At 54.8% G+C, this 13,446-nt stretch overlaps 1 protein-coding gene across 6 annotated transcripts in view; it reads right to left on the bottom strand.

Moving 5' to 3' along the window:
* Positions 1-13,446, bottom strand: part of CD6 (CD6 molecule) — a 41,141-nt gene that overhangs the window by 2,646 nt on the left and 25,049 nt on the right. For 2 of the 6 annotated variants that reach the window (XM_060017442.1, XM_060017446.1), the window contains exons 2-8: positions 10,256-10,324; positions 8,963-9,313; positions 8,006-8,317; positions 6,968-7,270; positions 5,765-5,830; positions 3,193-3,333; positions 1,516-1,638 (exon numbers count right to left, since the gene is read on the bottom strand). In XM_060017442.1, the coding sequence (XP_059873425.1) occupies positions 1,516-1,638; positions 3,193-3,333; positions 5,765-5,830; positions 6,968-7,270; positions 8,006-8,317; positions 8,963-9,313; positions 10,256-10,324 (1,365 nt within the window). Of the gene's footprint in view, positions 1-1,515; positions 1,639-2,721; positions 2,821-3,192; positions 3,334-5,764; positions 5,831-6,967; positions 7,271-8,005; positions 8,318-8,962; positions 9,314-10,255; positions 10,325-13,446 lie in introns of all 6 variants that reach the window. The other 4 variants (XM_060017441.1, XM_060017443.1, XM_060017445.1 and 1 more) reach the window with 4 other exon arrangements.

Raw genomic sequence — 13,446 nt, 5'->3', positions numbered from 1 at the left:
CTAGTCCAGGCAGACCCCAAGCCTCAATCTGAAACCGGCCTGGGGACAGGCTGCTTCTGGACAGAAACCCTAGTGCCCTGCACCTCCCCAGCCCCAGCCGTCCCTCCTGCCACTTAAGGGAACACGGGGAGTGCTTCTGCTGGGGCAGCTCAGGGCAGCAAAAGGCCAGATGTTGCCCCTGAGGAGCCTTCCAGAGTGAAGCTGAGGGTCTGGTATCTTTGTATCCTGGGCTCTGCGGTACCTCTGTTTCAGAATCAGAGCGGTGCAGATTCATAGCATCTTAAGAACTTGAGTGTCTGGAATCTGGGAATCAGCTTTTTGAATGTGTTACTGCTGACTTTTAGTCTCAGTGTCACAGGATTTTGGACTCCCGGTCTTGCATCTTACATGCCTGGACTCAGAATCTCAGGTTCTAAGGACACTCATCTCTGTGGCTCCCAAATGCTGGACCACGGCCCCGCAGAGTGGAACCATCCACACTGCCCCCCAGAGGCCCTGGTTCAGCAGGTGGGGCCAAGATGGCTGCTGCCCCCAGTACCCATCCTACTGCCCCGCTCCCGGTACTAGGAGACCTCTGGGCTTTATCTGGACACAGCTGCCCACGACAGAGGCTTCGTCTCCCCGCCTCTCTTGCAGCTGCTGGGTTTAAGTTCTGACGGGTGGAAAGTGTGTGGGAGCTGTGGGAGCATCCCTGGCGTCCTGCCATACAGGGTAGGGCACGCCTCACCTTCCCCCTTCCGGCAGCCTAGAATGCAGACACGGTGGTGAGCCACTCTGGACCATGTGGACCGGGCAACGTCTTAGCGACTGCAGAGTATCAAGAAAGGAGCCCGGGCCCCCTCCAACTTCTCCGGATGATGTCATTTGGAGTCTGTGTCACACACAGCCAAACTCTCATCCTAGCTTATAAAGGAGGTCCCGGGTGGGGCTCAGGAAGTTTCGATGAGCTCCCAAGGGATTTCACAATAGATGTGAGAGTCTCTGCTCTCGTCCGACCTCCCGGCCTCACGTGGGTCCTGCCTGAGCACTGGCTTTCCTCCTTCTATATCCCCAACAGGCAGAGAGCAGAGCTGGAGAAGCCGGATGAGAAGTGCGAGCTGGGCTCATGGTGGAGGTGGGCAAGGAGGTGAGATTGACGGGGCAGGATGGGACACAGAAGGGGTGAGAGCATGCGAGAAGCCATCTGAACTGGAGTGCCTCGCATCAGACACAGACGCAGCCACAGTTAGGTGACTGGCGAGGGACTGGTCTTGAGACCTGCCTGACCACAGACAAGCACGGGACAGAAGGTGGTCCAAGGGGAAATGACTAGAGATGTCTCCAGGGTCACAAAGCACTTTGAAAACTTCAGTGCGGGACCATTGAGCGTCAGTCCAGTGGTCACAGCGAGGGAGATGCCCCTCTCATCGTGCAGGGGTCACCAAGGGGGGAAACTAGCGCAGGCCCCCCGGCCAGCTGGGCCCTCTCCCTGGTGCGGGCCGGTGGGCCCTCGGGAGTCCGGGCGCGGGCACTCACTGTAGAAGGTGGTCAGGGCCACGGGAGGCTGGCTGCTGAAGTCATAGTGCTCATAGTCTGAGTCCGAGCTGGAGTTCGAGTCTTCAGGGGGCGGAGCCTGGACCTGGATGGGCAGCTTGGGAACTGGGGAGAGAACAGAGTGGGGAGCGTGGCAAGGCAGGGGGCAGAAAGCTGCAGAGAGAGGCGGCAGAGAGCGCGGACCGTGGGGGCCGGAGACAGAGGGGCAGGGAGTGCGCCAGGCAGCCCATCTCGTACAAGACCGTCGGGCCTGGGTTTTCCAAGCTCCCCCGCGTCCATTTCAAACACGGGGAACTAAATAACATTTCTTTACTTAACAAACACATAGTAGTCCCTGCAGGCCAGGCACTATTCCAACATTTATAAATATTATCTCAGTTAATGCTCATAAGAACTCCGTGAGGTAGCGAGGTTAGCGTCCCCATTTTATAGCTGGGGAAACTGAGGCACAGAGACATTCTCACATTGCCTAGAGAAGCAGGCCACGTGGCTCTTAACCTCTAGACCATAATATTCAGTGAGTGGCTGCTCTGTGCCTACTCTCGTGCTAGGTCTGTGTTCATACTCTCTTCTCAAATATCTGGATATCCTGTGTGCAAAGAATCTTTATAACGTATGGCTGTGTTTTGTATTGGTTTTTGTGTCCCTGAACTCTTTCAAATAAAGGCGATTTAATATATTCATAATGCAGTGTGATTAAACTCAAGCTTCTTCACAAGACTCTCAAGAGGTAATGCATTGATGTATCATTAAAGATGGGTGACTGATCCCATTTTTTTTGACTCGGAAAATATGAAATAAGATTATGTTCCAGGAAGATCTTGATGGGGCGTTGCAGGGAGGCTGATTGGGCAGACCACTGGAAGAGGCAATGGTGTTACAAACCTACTGGCCAATTAGCAAAACAGAGCTTTCCTTTGAGAACCAAGGTCCAAAATGCCCTGGGCCTGTTTTGGTCCAGGATTCAAAAGCTTCGAGTTCTAGAATGAGTGCACTGGAAAGTCATCAGCCTATCAAGGCCCAGACTGAGGCTGGACCTGCTCAAGGTCCCACAGCCACTCGTGGGCCGGCCCAGGTCTCATCTCCAGCTGGGGCACTGCTTTGACCTAAGCAGTACTGACCCTCCGGAAAATATCCCCTTCTTGTCCTCCCCCGCCCTCCTCACCCCCAGGGTGGGTGACATCCTACTTTCTTCTTTGGCGATGGTGATGGGAACCTCTTGATAGCTTGTGGTCCCCGCTGGGGTGGTGGTGGGTAGGTGCTGGTGGTTCACCATAGCGGGGAGGGCTGAGGAAGGGGAGGCAGAGATCCTGCAAGTCATTTTTTGCACCTTCCAGTCTTCCTGGCTCTGCTCTCATGGGGACACCTCCCTCCTCACCTTCCCCATCCCCAAACACCCTCACACACACACACACACACACACACACACACACACACACACACAATCTGGTCCTACTGTGGACAACTTTTGGGGGGCATGCTGGGAAAATCCTTCCCATCAGGAGGTGCTTCTTGGGGCCAGGGCTGGGTGGCCATTGCCAGATCACTGCCATTCCTGCTGAGGTTCCCCATGGCTCATGTCCCCCTGGGAGGACTGTCTCAGTTCTGCTTCTTTTCATCCCTGGGCCTTTCCCATGGCTCCTGGGACTCTGCACCTACCGTATTTTCCTTTAATTCTCAAGAGGATGATGGCTATGAAACTGAGTGAGACAAGAAGGAGAATTCCCAGAACGATGCAAGGGATGAGAAGCGTTAGCTCTCGAGATTCCCAGTCCTTCATTTTCACCGTCACAGAAGATTCTGGAAGCAAGAACCCCAAATCAGGGAGAAAAAGGAAGGGACATGGACTTCTCCTTGCCATTCTCACCTCTCCTTCTTCTCTGCATCCGACCTACTTCCCTTTTGGACGTATACTCCTCTTCCCTTCTTTTTTTTTTTTGAATTTTCCCAACTGCTTTTAGGTGCCTGGTATATAGTAGATGCCTGAGAAATGCATATTGAATGAATAACTGGCTGAATGAAACTTTCTCCTGGCCACGAAGCCAGGAGATTTGTCTCTGCTCAACAATTATTGAGCACCCACTGTGTGCCAGGCACTAGACCTGGGGAGACAAATATGACGGCAGTGTCACGGGCCTTGAGGGTCTCTGTCTAGTGGGAAGTTTGACAAGCCGACTCAATCCAATTCAGCAAGTTTCCTGCTGTGATGAAGGTATAGACAGCCGTGCAGCCCTCCAAGGGGCACCTGATTCTCTACAGGGGAGACCAAGGCTGGATCCCCAGAGAAGGTGGCTCTGAGCATCTGCTGGCAGGGAACAGACCATCAGGAGAGCGAGATCTCCTTTCCTTGCCCCAGATGCGTCCTTCTTACCAGACATGCGCCCTGAGGGCGGGGGTGGGGGGGTGGGCATGATTCCAGACCTCCCAGCTCTGCAGCCCCTGGTGTGACTTCTTGCTTTCCCCTCCCTCCTGGCCTCACCCCTGCTGAAAAGAGCCCAAAGCAGAGAATGGATGGAAGCTGCAATGAGGCCCTAACCTTCATCATCCCAGAGACACGAACTATCTCCTGCTCAGAAAGCCTGGGGTGCGCAGGCCACAGAGCTGGAGGAAGGGTAGCGACAGTAACGCGGGAGGCTGGTGGCAGCGTCTGCTCCCCCTGGGAGATTACCCCCACCTCCACCCCGTCCTCATTTTCTCCCCTCTCCCTTTCTGTTTGCAAACGGGGCAGACTGGGCTGGGGTAGGGACTGGATTTAGCATCAGCAAGCAGGTGCAAGGGAGAGACTGGACTGTGGGGGGCTGTGGGGAGACCCGTGAATGTGGGCCCCATTCCCAGTGTGCTCCCAGTGTGCTCCCTGGAGACCGGCTCTCCATAACAGCTCTGCTCTTCTGAGGGCGACGTGGCTCCCCGCCCGGAACTCAGCAATTGAGAGTGTGCGAGGGTGTGTGGGTCCTGGCAGGAGCTCACCCTCCAGCCTGCACAGTCCCCAGCATTTCATACCCTCTCCGTGCCCTCAGCCATTGCCAGGTTCCCTGGCAGGACTTGGTGCCCCTCTGTCCCCTCCCCAAGCCACCCACCCACCTCTGGAGAGGGTCTGAGAGAGGGAGCCAGGAGCCAGGGGAAGGGGTAAGCCTGTGGATCTGGGCCAGCCCCTGTGGTTATCTCGGAGCTGCCACGGGGCTCCCTGCCTGGACTAAATAATCAATAAATAAGAATAACTGAGGCCCAGACAGTGCTTACTATGTACTAAGCCCTGTTGTAAGTACTTTCTAAAAATTAATTTACTGGAGACTCACAACAATGCTAGGAGAGAAGTACTAGGATTATCATCCTTGTGTTTTGTTTTGTTTTGTTTTTTTTTGTGGTACGCGGGCCTCTCACCGTGGTGGCCCCTCCCGTTGCGGAGCACACGCGCAGGCTCAGCGGCCACGGCTCACAGGCCCAGCCGCTCCGCGGCATGTGGGATCCTCCCGGACCGGGGCACGAACCTGTGTCCCCTGCATCGGCAGGCGGACTCTCAACCACTGCGCCACCAGGGAAGCCCCTATCATCCTCGTTTTATAGTCAAGGGATCTGAGGCTCAGAGAGGTTAAGAATTGCCCAACATTATACAGCTAGCAAGAGGCACAGCTGGGGGCTGGGCCCCAGGAGTTGGCTACACACAAGTGGAGGACAGACCAAGTGTGGATTCAGAGTTCACAGCCTTGCAGGCAAATTCTAGCCGACACTGCTGGCCATCACCTCACCCTCTGAGCCCAAGCTTCTTCCTCTATGTAAGGGTTGTGAGAAGACCTCCCCCAGGGGGCTGCTGGGAAGATTAAAGGGTTGGGAAATAATGACTGTAAAGCACTGGCCGGTGCCCAGAACATTATAAACACACTGCCTGTTGCCCTCGGCGTCCCCAACCCCCCAGCTGGTGTCAGATCAGCTCCAGTTCTCTACAGCTCTATCCTCTGCCCTACAGGAGCTCACAGAGAGTGGGAAGAGGACTCCTGTCCAAGAAATATCAGGATTCAGGGAGCTGTGGAGCTGACATGATAGAGGCAGGCGAGGTGAAAGGAGCACGAAGCAGCCAGAGAGCCCCGGGGATGGTGGGGGGAGTCAAGTTCACTGTCTGGAGGTAGCGGATGGGGGACAAACCGTCAGAACCCTCCTGCAGACACACACACACACACACACACACACGTGCACACCTGAGCCTCTGCGAAACTGCATCCCCAGGGACACTCACCCACAGTGACCGGCTGACCAGTTGCAGGGATTTCAGAAGTGGACAGATTGAGCAGGCTCCGGGCACCTGTCAGAAAGCACTGTTCATTCACTCAGCACACGTGCCCGAGCACCTACCGTGGCCAGGCCTTGTGCTAGAAACTGGACAAGACAGACAAGTGGCCTGCAACTGGGGGTGTGTTCCCACCGGGGCCCATGGCGGAGTCTTTCCCACACCCCACCATAAGGAGGATCTCATGGATTTAATGCTAGGAAGGTATTTTGGTTTAAATAAAGGGCTAATGAAAGAATTAGCCCTTCCTTCTGCATAATCTGCTATAGAACACAAGTATTTCCCTTTTCCATCTAGTATTAGATTTGGTCTACACACCTGCCTCAGGAAGTGGGAATCTGACAGTCTTGTCATTATCATAACCATCTGACTGGTAAGGGGTGGAGCTTACAACGTCCCTTGGTGGATATTATCTGACTTCCCGGCTCCCCTGTGACGTGCCTGGTGTCAGCATCCACATATTCACAAGACGAAGCCTCCCAGCTGGTGACTGGCAGAGCTGGAATTCATAGCCTGGTGTCTGAACTCCATAGAGATGCTAATGCTGTGTTTGTTTAACGCTCTTGCTTTTTCACATGTTAACACCTCAGAAATCGGGGTGATGACATCTATCGTTACAGCTGATGGCACGTCAAGAGTTTATTTTGGCAGCATTTCTGGTACATAAAATACTAACAGTGTGACTCGTCATCAATGCCATCTTAGACTTCGTGAAACGCAATTCACAGAGCAGGTGGGAGGCTCTGCTGAAATATATACTGAGTGCCCGGCAATGCCTGGCACCTGGTTAGGGCTCCAGACACTGTGGCTGATATTATTAGTGTCTCCTAATGCTATTTTTATGATGATCACCAGCCCTGGGATGGCACATTGGTTTTATCTCCTGAGCCGGCTCCAGTCAAGAGGGAGCACTGCTTCGCGTATAATAACGCCTCAATAAAGATTGGATTCATGATTCTAGGACTGAGGAAAAGATTGCCCTGATTCATCAGTAATGTCTGCCTGGGCATGGTAAGGGCAATGGTCCCTCTTAGGCCAGTATTTGCCGTTCCTGATCTAGCGCAAGCTGTATTCCTTGGGCTATAAATCCAGATGCAATTCCTAGTCCAAATCTGGGGGTGGGGGGAGTGGGGTGGGTGGGAGGAGGGGTACCTGAGCAGAGGACCCTGGCTGCCTGTGATTGTCTGCAGAGGTTGGAGTTATTGAACCGCCAGAAGCACTCGGAGAGCGTGGGCTCCCCTCCCTCGCATGAGTAATACATCTTGCCCGACAGGGAGTGCGGCAGCCCCTTGGGCACCCGGGCCAGAGTCCCACAGCCCAAGTCCCGGCAGAGCACGTTGGCCTCTGGTTCGTACCACGTACTGTCACACACTGTGTTCCAGACCCCTCGGAAGTACACCTCCACCTGGCCCTCGCAGGGGTCAGCGCCCCCGGTCAGGCGCCAGGACTGGTGCTCTGCAGGGGGTGGGGGGATCAGAGTCAGGTCAGGATCCTTTGGGCAGAAACCCTCGCCAGCCCCGACCCACAAATGCAAACTCCCCAGAGCCAATCGGTCTCCAGATCTTGTGTGCTCTCCCTCCTGCCTCTGCATCCCTCCTCTCATCTGCCCCACCTGCTCCAGCTGGCCCTGCTGCTGTCTACATCCTGGCTGCTCAAATGTGGTCCTTGGACCGGGAGCTTCCGTATCACCTGGGATCTTGTTAGAAATGCAGAATTTCAAGCCCTGCCTCAGACCTACTGAATCAGAATGTACATTGGACGAGACCTGCCTCCCTCCCCATTCTTGGGCACATTAAGAGAAGCGCTGGCTGGACCAGAACTTCCTGTCCTCATCTGGGCTCCAACAGCCTCCACAGGGCCTCCCAGCCTCCATCTCCTCTTGCTGTTCTGAACCAGGTGACCAACTCCCACTCAGAAAAAGCCTCACTTCTAATGTCACCTACTCCAGGAGGTGGGCAGGCTTAGCCCCCCAGCTCTGGATTGCCTGCTGTCTCTTAACTCCACCTGGCTTCCTTTCGTAAGGCATTTGCCACTCTCTCTCCTGGATTATGTCTGTCTGGGTCTCATCTTCCCTCTTGGGCTATGACCTCCCATGGGCAGGGACCATCTGTCCAGCACTAACTACAGTCCTGGCGCCCAGCAGGCCTGCAGTAAGTGTTGGATAACCGTGGCGCAGCATCGCCCACTGACCTGAGCACACCACGCCGGCGTCCTCCTTGTGGCCACAGTAGCCATTTCCCGGCAGCCCCAGGCAGTCCCACAGGTAGGTCTCCGACCCGGAACAGTTCACTTGGTCCCGGTGGATGCGTCCTTGGCCAGGCGCAAAGTGCAAGCCGGGCAGGGCCTGGACCGCCCAGCCACAGCTCAGTTGCCGGCACACCACGTGGGCATCGTCCAGGTCCCACGTGTCGTCACACACCGAACCCCACTGTCCGTGCTCCAGCATCTCCACGCGGCCCTCGCACGGGCTGCCACCACCCACCAATTTCAAATCGAGGTTTTCTGGGGATAGGAGGAGAAGGGGTTTGTGGATGTGAGGAAGGGGCGAAAGGAAGGGAAGTCGGGGGGAGGGTTGTTGGGCAGGAGAGCTGTGCCTGGGGCTGTGGACCCAGTGAGAGAAAGAGGGGCGGGTAACCCAGTGGGCAAGACTGGGGAACACGGCCTGTCTGGGCTGGGGACCTGGGGTGAGGCGGAGGTGGGGAACTGGTCAAGGCTGGGGACCCAGGGGCGGTGCTGGATACCTAGTGGGAGGGGCTGGGAGCCTTTTGGGAGGGGCTAGTAACCTGGTGGGCGGTGCTGAGGAATAGGCTCAGGGCTGCGGGCGGGGTAGGCTGAGCGGCAGACCAGTGGGTGGGGCAAGAGACCGGGTGGGCGGAGCCTGAAGAGCAGGTCTCGGGGCTGGGGAGCGGCAGCGCTAAGAGATCCTGGGAACCTGGCATATTTCTGTACCAGGGGGTAGAGGCGCTGCAGCCCTCCGGTGAGGGAACCAATTGTATTCGCGTCGGTGGTGGGTCTGGGTAGAAGTCCGGAGGGCGAGACTTGGGTCCAGTGGCCGGGGCTGGGGACAGGATGCGGGGCAGTGGCCGAAGGACGGGGAGGTAGGACAGGGAGGAGGCCGGCGGCGGGAGCGGGTTGGTCCGCTCGTACCTGCACAGGTGACCTGGACCGGCCTCTCGTCGCTGCTGCACGCGTGCTCCACCACCTTGCAGAGCTGCCATTCGGGGCCGCTGCACTGGACGGTGGGCGCTAGGGCCCACGTGGTATTCGGGGCCCAGCTGGCGTTTCCCGCGGCTGCACCAGTCGGCAGCGCCGGGGTCGGCGGGACGGGCTGTTCCAGCGGCTCCGCCCGGCCGCAGCCCAGCGAGCGGCACACAGCCTCGGAGGCGCGGAGGTCCCAGAGTGCCCCGCACGCGGGCTCCCAGGACTGCCGGAACCAGACCTCCGCCGTCCCGTTGCAGCGGCTGCTCCCATTCATCAGGCGGACCTGGAGTCGCTCCCCTGGAAGGGCCAGACCCTAGCTGAGCCTCGGCTGATTCGGATTCTGCCGACCTCAGGGATGCAGGTGGAGGCGGACAGCTGCCAAGGGTCCCACCACTGATCTGCTGCGTGACCTTGGACCATACCCTACCCGCCCTGAGCCTCAGCCTTCCAGTCTGCAAAATGGGGCTGGGCTGCCTCATCGCCTGACCCTTTGGTCCTCCTTAGAGACAGGAGAAGGTAGGGCCGAAGGTGACTGGAGGTTAGGATGGGTTAGCCCTGGGGTGTCCAGTCCCCACAGACCCTTCTTTCTTGCCTCTGTCTCCAGAGTCACCCTTGTGTGAAAGGAGGGCAGGGTTCTGGGTTGAGAGGCCCTCTCCCCCGCTACTGTGGGTGCCATGCTGCCCCTCCCAGGCCCCTCCGCTATTCTGAGGGTACAACCATGGAGACTGCCATTGTGACACCGGAACCTTGGAGGATGGACATGGGGTTGGTGATGGGGTTGAAGGTGGGCGGCCTCAGTGGATGGTGGTCCCCCCTTCCCCAAAGCCCCTCCTGGGGGAATCACCTCCTGTTTTTGCCCAGGATTGCACACAACTTTGCACAGAGTAGGTCCTTAAATATCTGTTGAGTTAATTGAGGACCCATCTGATGGAGCCCCACCACTCCTACCAAGTGTCCTTTAGCTTGTTCTCAACAAATCCCCTTTAAATGCCCGCTGAATACCTTGCCCACATGTGCATGACCTTTCATCAGTGGCCTCCCAAAGATGGCAGCTCTAAGATCTCAAAGTGAATCTAGTGGTGGAGCTTCAGGCATTGGGTCAGGAAGGAGAAGTGTTGTCTGAAGTCAGGGAGCCTCCCTGGTACCATAAAAACCCATTTCCCTTTCCCATCACCCCCCACAGACCACCTACTTGGTCTCAGAAAGCTGACTGTGAGTCCCACAAGATTGTTTCCTCACCTGGCTGCAAGAGCTGGCTCTCTTCACTGGTGGTGTTGGGCTGGCGAGATGGGGCTGGACTTGGGTGACCTGAAATTAACCAGCAACAGCCGTGAGTGAGCTCAGGCCTGGAGGGCACACAGGTGCCTTGAAGGGTAGGGGGCACTTTCTGGATCCTTCTGTGGCTACATGGGGCCTCTGGTAGGACAGGGTCCTCGACCTTGGGTGCACTTACCTCCTTCCGGGGTAGGGAAATTCTCAAGCTTTGGAGTTGCAGCATCCTGCACTTCATCTACTAATCGTGCACGCACCCTCAGAAATCAGAGGAGAGCAGAGAGGAACAGCTGTGGCTTTGGGGCCAGACCCACTTACTGGCTGAGTGACCGTGGAGGGGTTACTAACTGCTCTCGGCCAGAGTCCCAGTTAGTTGGCAATAACACTTACAAAAGTTTAGCGAGTCTAAAAGGAGGCAATACCTGTAAAACACTTCACATACAGAAGAAGTTAAAAAATGGGAGTTATTATCAGGAAAAACATTTTCGGTTTGGAAAATTTGTCTGAGAAATTCACACCAGACTTTAGGGTAATTGGAGCGTCCTGAGCTGGGAACCATTGGACTATGAAGTACTTTCAGACACTAAGAAGCTAACATTTGCTGAGGACCGATTATACGCCAAGGTCTTTGCATATGTTATTCCATTTTCCTTCAACAACACAGTGAGGTAGGTATTAGCATCCACTTTTTAGAAATTAGGAAAGGGAGGCCCAGAGAATAGAAATCAATTGACTGTGCCGGATTGTGTCCATTTGTCCCTCCAGAGCCTCTGTCCACTTTGCCCTGGGAGGCTGACCTGTTTCAACTAAATCAGCATCTTCCAGGGCACTTGGGCTCAGCCAATGGGGAGTCCCAGCAGAGAGAGGAGGGAAGGAAGAGAGTGAAGTCGTGGTGTTTATCCTACTGGTTCCCGCCCGGTGGGATCCCTTGGGCAGGTTGTGTCCCTCATCTGAAGGTCATTGGTCCTCTCCACGGGGTCACTTCTCCTTGACTTTCTCCTTCCGGGTCTCAATGACCACTCTGTGGTCTTGTCTGCTCGGGGTGATGGCAGCTCAGCTGCTCCGAGCTCCTGGTTACTACATTAGCCTTTCTAAATAGTCCTTTTCTAACTGAGACCCCTTCAAACTCCTATTTTGAGCGTGCCACCTGTTTCCTGTTGGGACCCTGGCTGCTACATGGCCTGAAGCCACCCAGCTAGCAAGTGCCCAGCTAGCAAGCTAGCAGGCCAGGATTTGAACTGTCTCCAAGGAACTGGATCCATGCCGGGCAGGGATATTTCGGTTGGCAGAAACATGAAAGGAGGGATGTGGCTAGGACTGTAGTGCTCATAAAGGAGCTCCGCTACACTTCTGGGTTCTCCTGCCCTTAGGTTGGAGCCATTGATGTCTAGGCAGAGGGACGTGTACCCACTGCTGGACCAAGGTAGGTAAGAGGCAATGAGCCTCTTCCATCTCTTCCTGCTCTGTTGTGGCCAAATTAGAAGCCCTGGGCTCCCAATGCAAAGACGAGGTAGAGGGGGACATTGACCCACCTTGAGTTTTGTGCAAGAAGTGAGCCTTTCTAGTGTTAAGCCTTGAAGATTTTGAGATGTACTTATTATCACAGCCTAGCCTGACCTGGCCTGAGTGCTGCAGGGGCTGAAGATTCAGGCATGACTGCTATACATTCCCAGCCTCACCTGAGAATATTCCATGGACTCACACCTAGATGAGCGTACACACACACACACACACACACACACACACACACACACCCCTGCAGACACAGCTCTCCTACAAGCATCCAACTGGGCTACTCCATCACTCAGACAGAAGTAATCAAGCCTTTAATTGCCTGTCCTCACCAACTCCCTGGTTGGCTGCCCAGCCTGACCCCCTGAATGGGGGTGTGTGTGTATGTGGTTGTGAGAGTGTGTATGTGTATGTCTCTGCATGTATATGTGAGTGTGTGTGTTGTTGTGACTGCCTGTGTGTCTGTGGGGGGTCTCTACATGCCTCTGTATACCTATCTCTGCTCTGAGAAACTATTTCTCATGCATAAAGGCACACATGTTTTCTGCTAGATCAGAAAACCCTGGAGGGCAGGGCCAAAGGCCGGGTCAGCCCCATACCCCCAGAGTGCCCAACACAGTGTTTGCTGATTGACTGAATGAATGAAAGAGTGAGCAGGGGCCGCCAGCTCCAAGGACAGCCATTGCCGAGGCAGTTCATTGATACCAGATATACTCAAGGGTTTGTTTCCTGTGTCACAGGCACTTCCTGTCCCCTATCCCAACAAGGGAGACTGGCTTTTGTGTTTTGACTTCTGTGCGCAGGAACAGAAGTTACCTCTCAGCCTCCTTCCATCCGGGCCTGGGTTCACAGAGAACCCGGCGCAGGATCTGCCCTTCCCAGACCTTGTTACTGCCTTTGCCCGGCCCTGTGCTTCAGACTTTTCTATAAATTTAATTCTCATGTTTGCTGCAACAAAGTTATTTGAAAAGGAGCCTTTACCCTATCCTGTGAATTTGCTTTACAACGCAAAGATGCCCGAACGTAAAAGTATACATTACAGTTTTCTGAACAGCAAACAATTGGAAAGAGTGAATGCCCATCTGCTGGGAAAGTTGCAGAATAAATATGGTCTATTTACAGCATGGCATCTTATGCAGCCTTTATGAAGAATGAAATAGGCTTATACCAGTTGGAGGGATTTCCACACTCTGTTGAGTAAGGAAGCAAGATACAAAGAAGAAAAAATAATATGATACAACTTTTGCAAAACAATGGCCAAAAAACCACACTTACGAACTGGTATCACTATGTGAACATGGAGGAAATTATGGAAGAACACAGACCAAGTTATGAAAATGGGTAAATTAGAAAGGCGGGTGGGAATTCCCTGGCAGTCCAGTGGTTAGGACTTTGTGCTTTCAGTGCCAAGGGGGCGGGTTCAATCCCTGGCTGGTCGGGGAACAAATATCCTGCAAGCCAAAAAAAGGCAACACCCCCCCAAAAAAGGAGGGCTTCAAGGGAAGGACAGAGCAGGGCCAGCTCCGTGGCCGTGTGACCTGCACTGAAGTGTCCTGGACTTGGTTTAATGCTCTGCCGTCTCCATCTTGAAATTCTTAATAATTTTGGAACAAAGGGTCCTGAATTTTCATACTGCACTGGGCCCT

Source organism: Delphinus delphis, chromosome 8 (assembly GCF_949987515.2).
Source record: "Delphinus delphis chromosome 8, mDelDel1.2, whole genome shotgun sequence".
Taxonomy (NCBI): Eukaryota; Metazoa; Chordata; class Mammalia; order Artiodactyla; family Delphinidae; genus Delphinus; species Delphinus delphis.
This window is presented reverse-complemented; position numbering and strand designations above follow the sequence as displayed.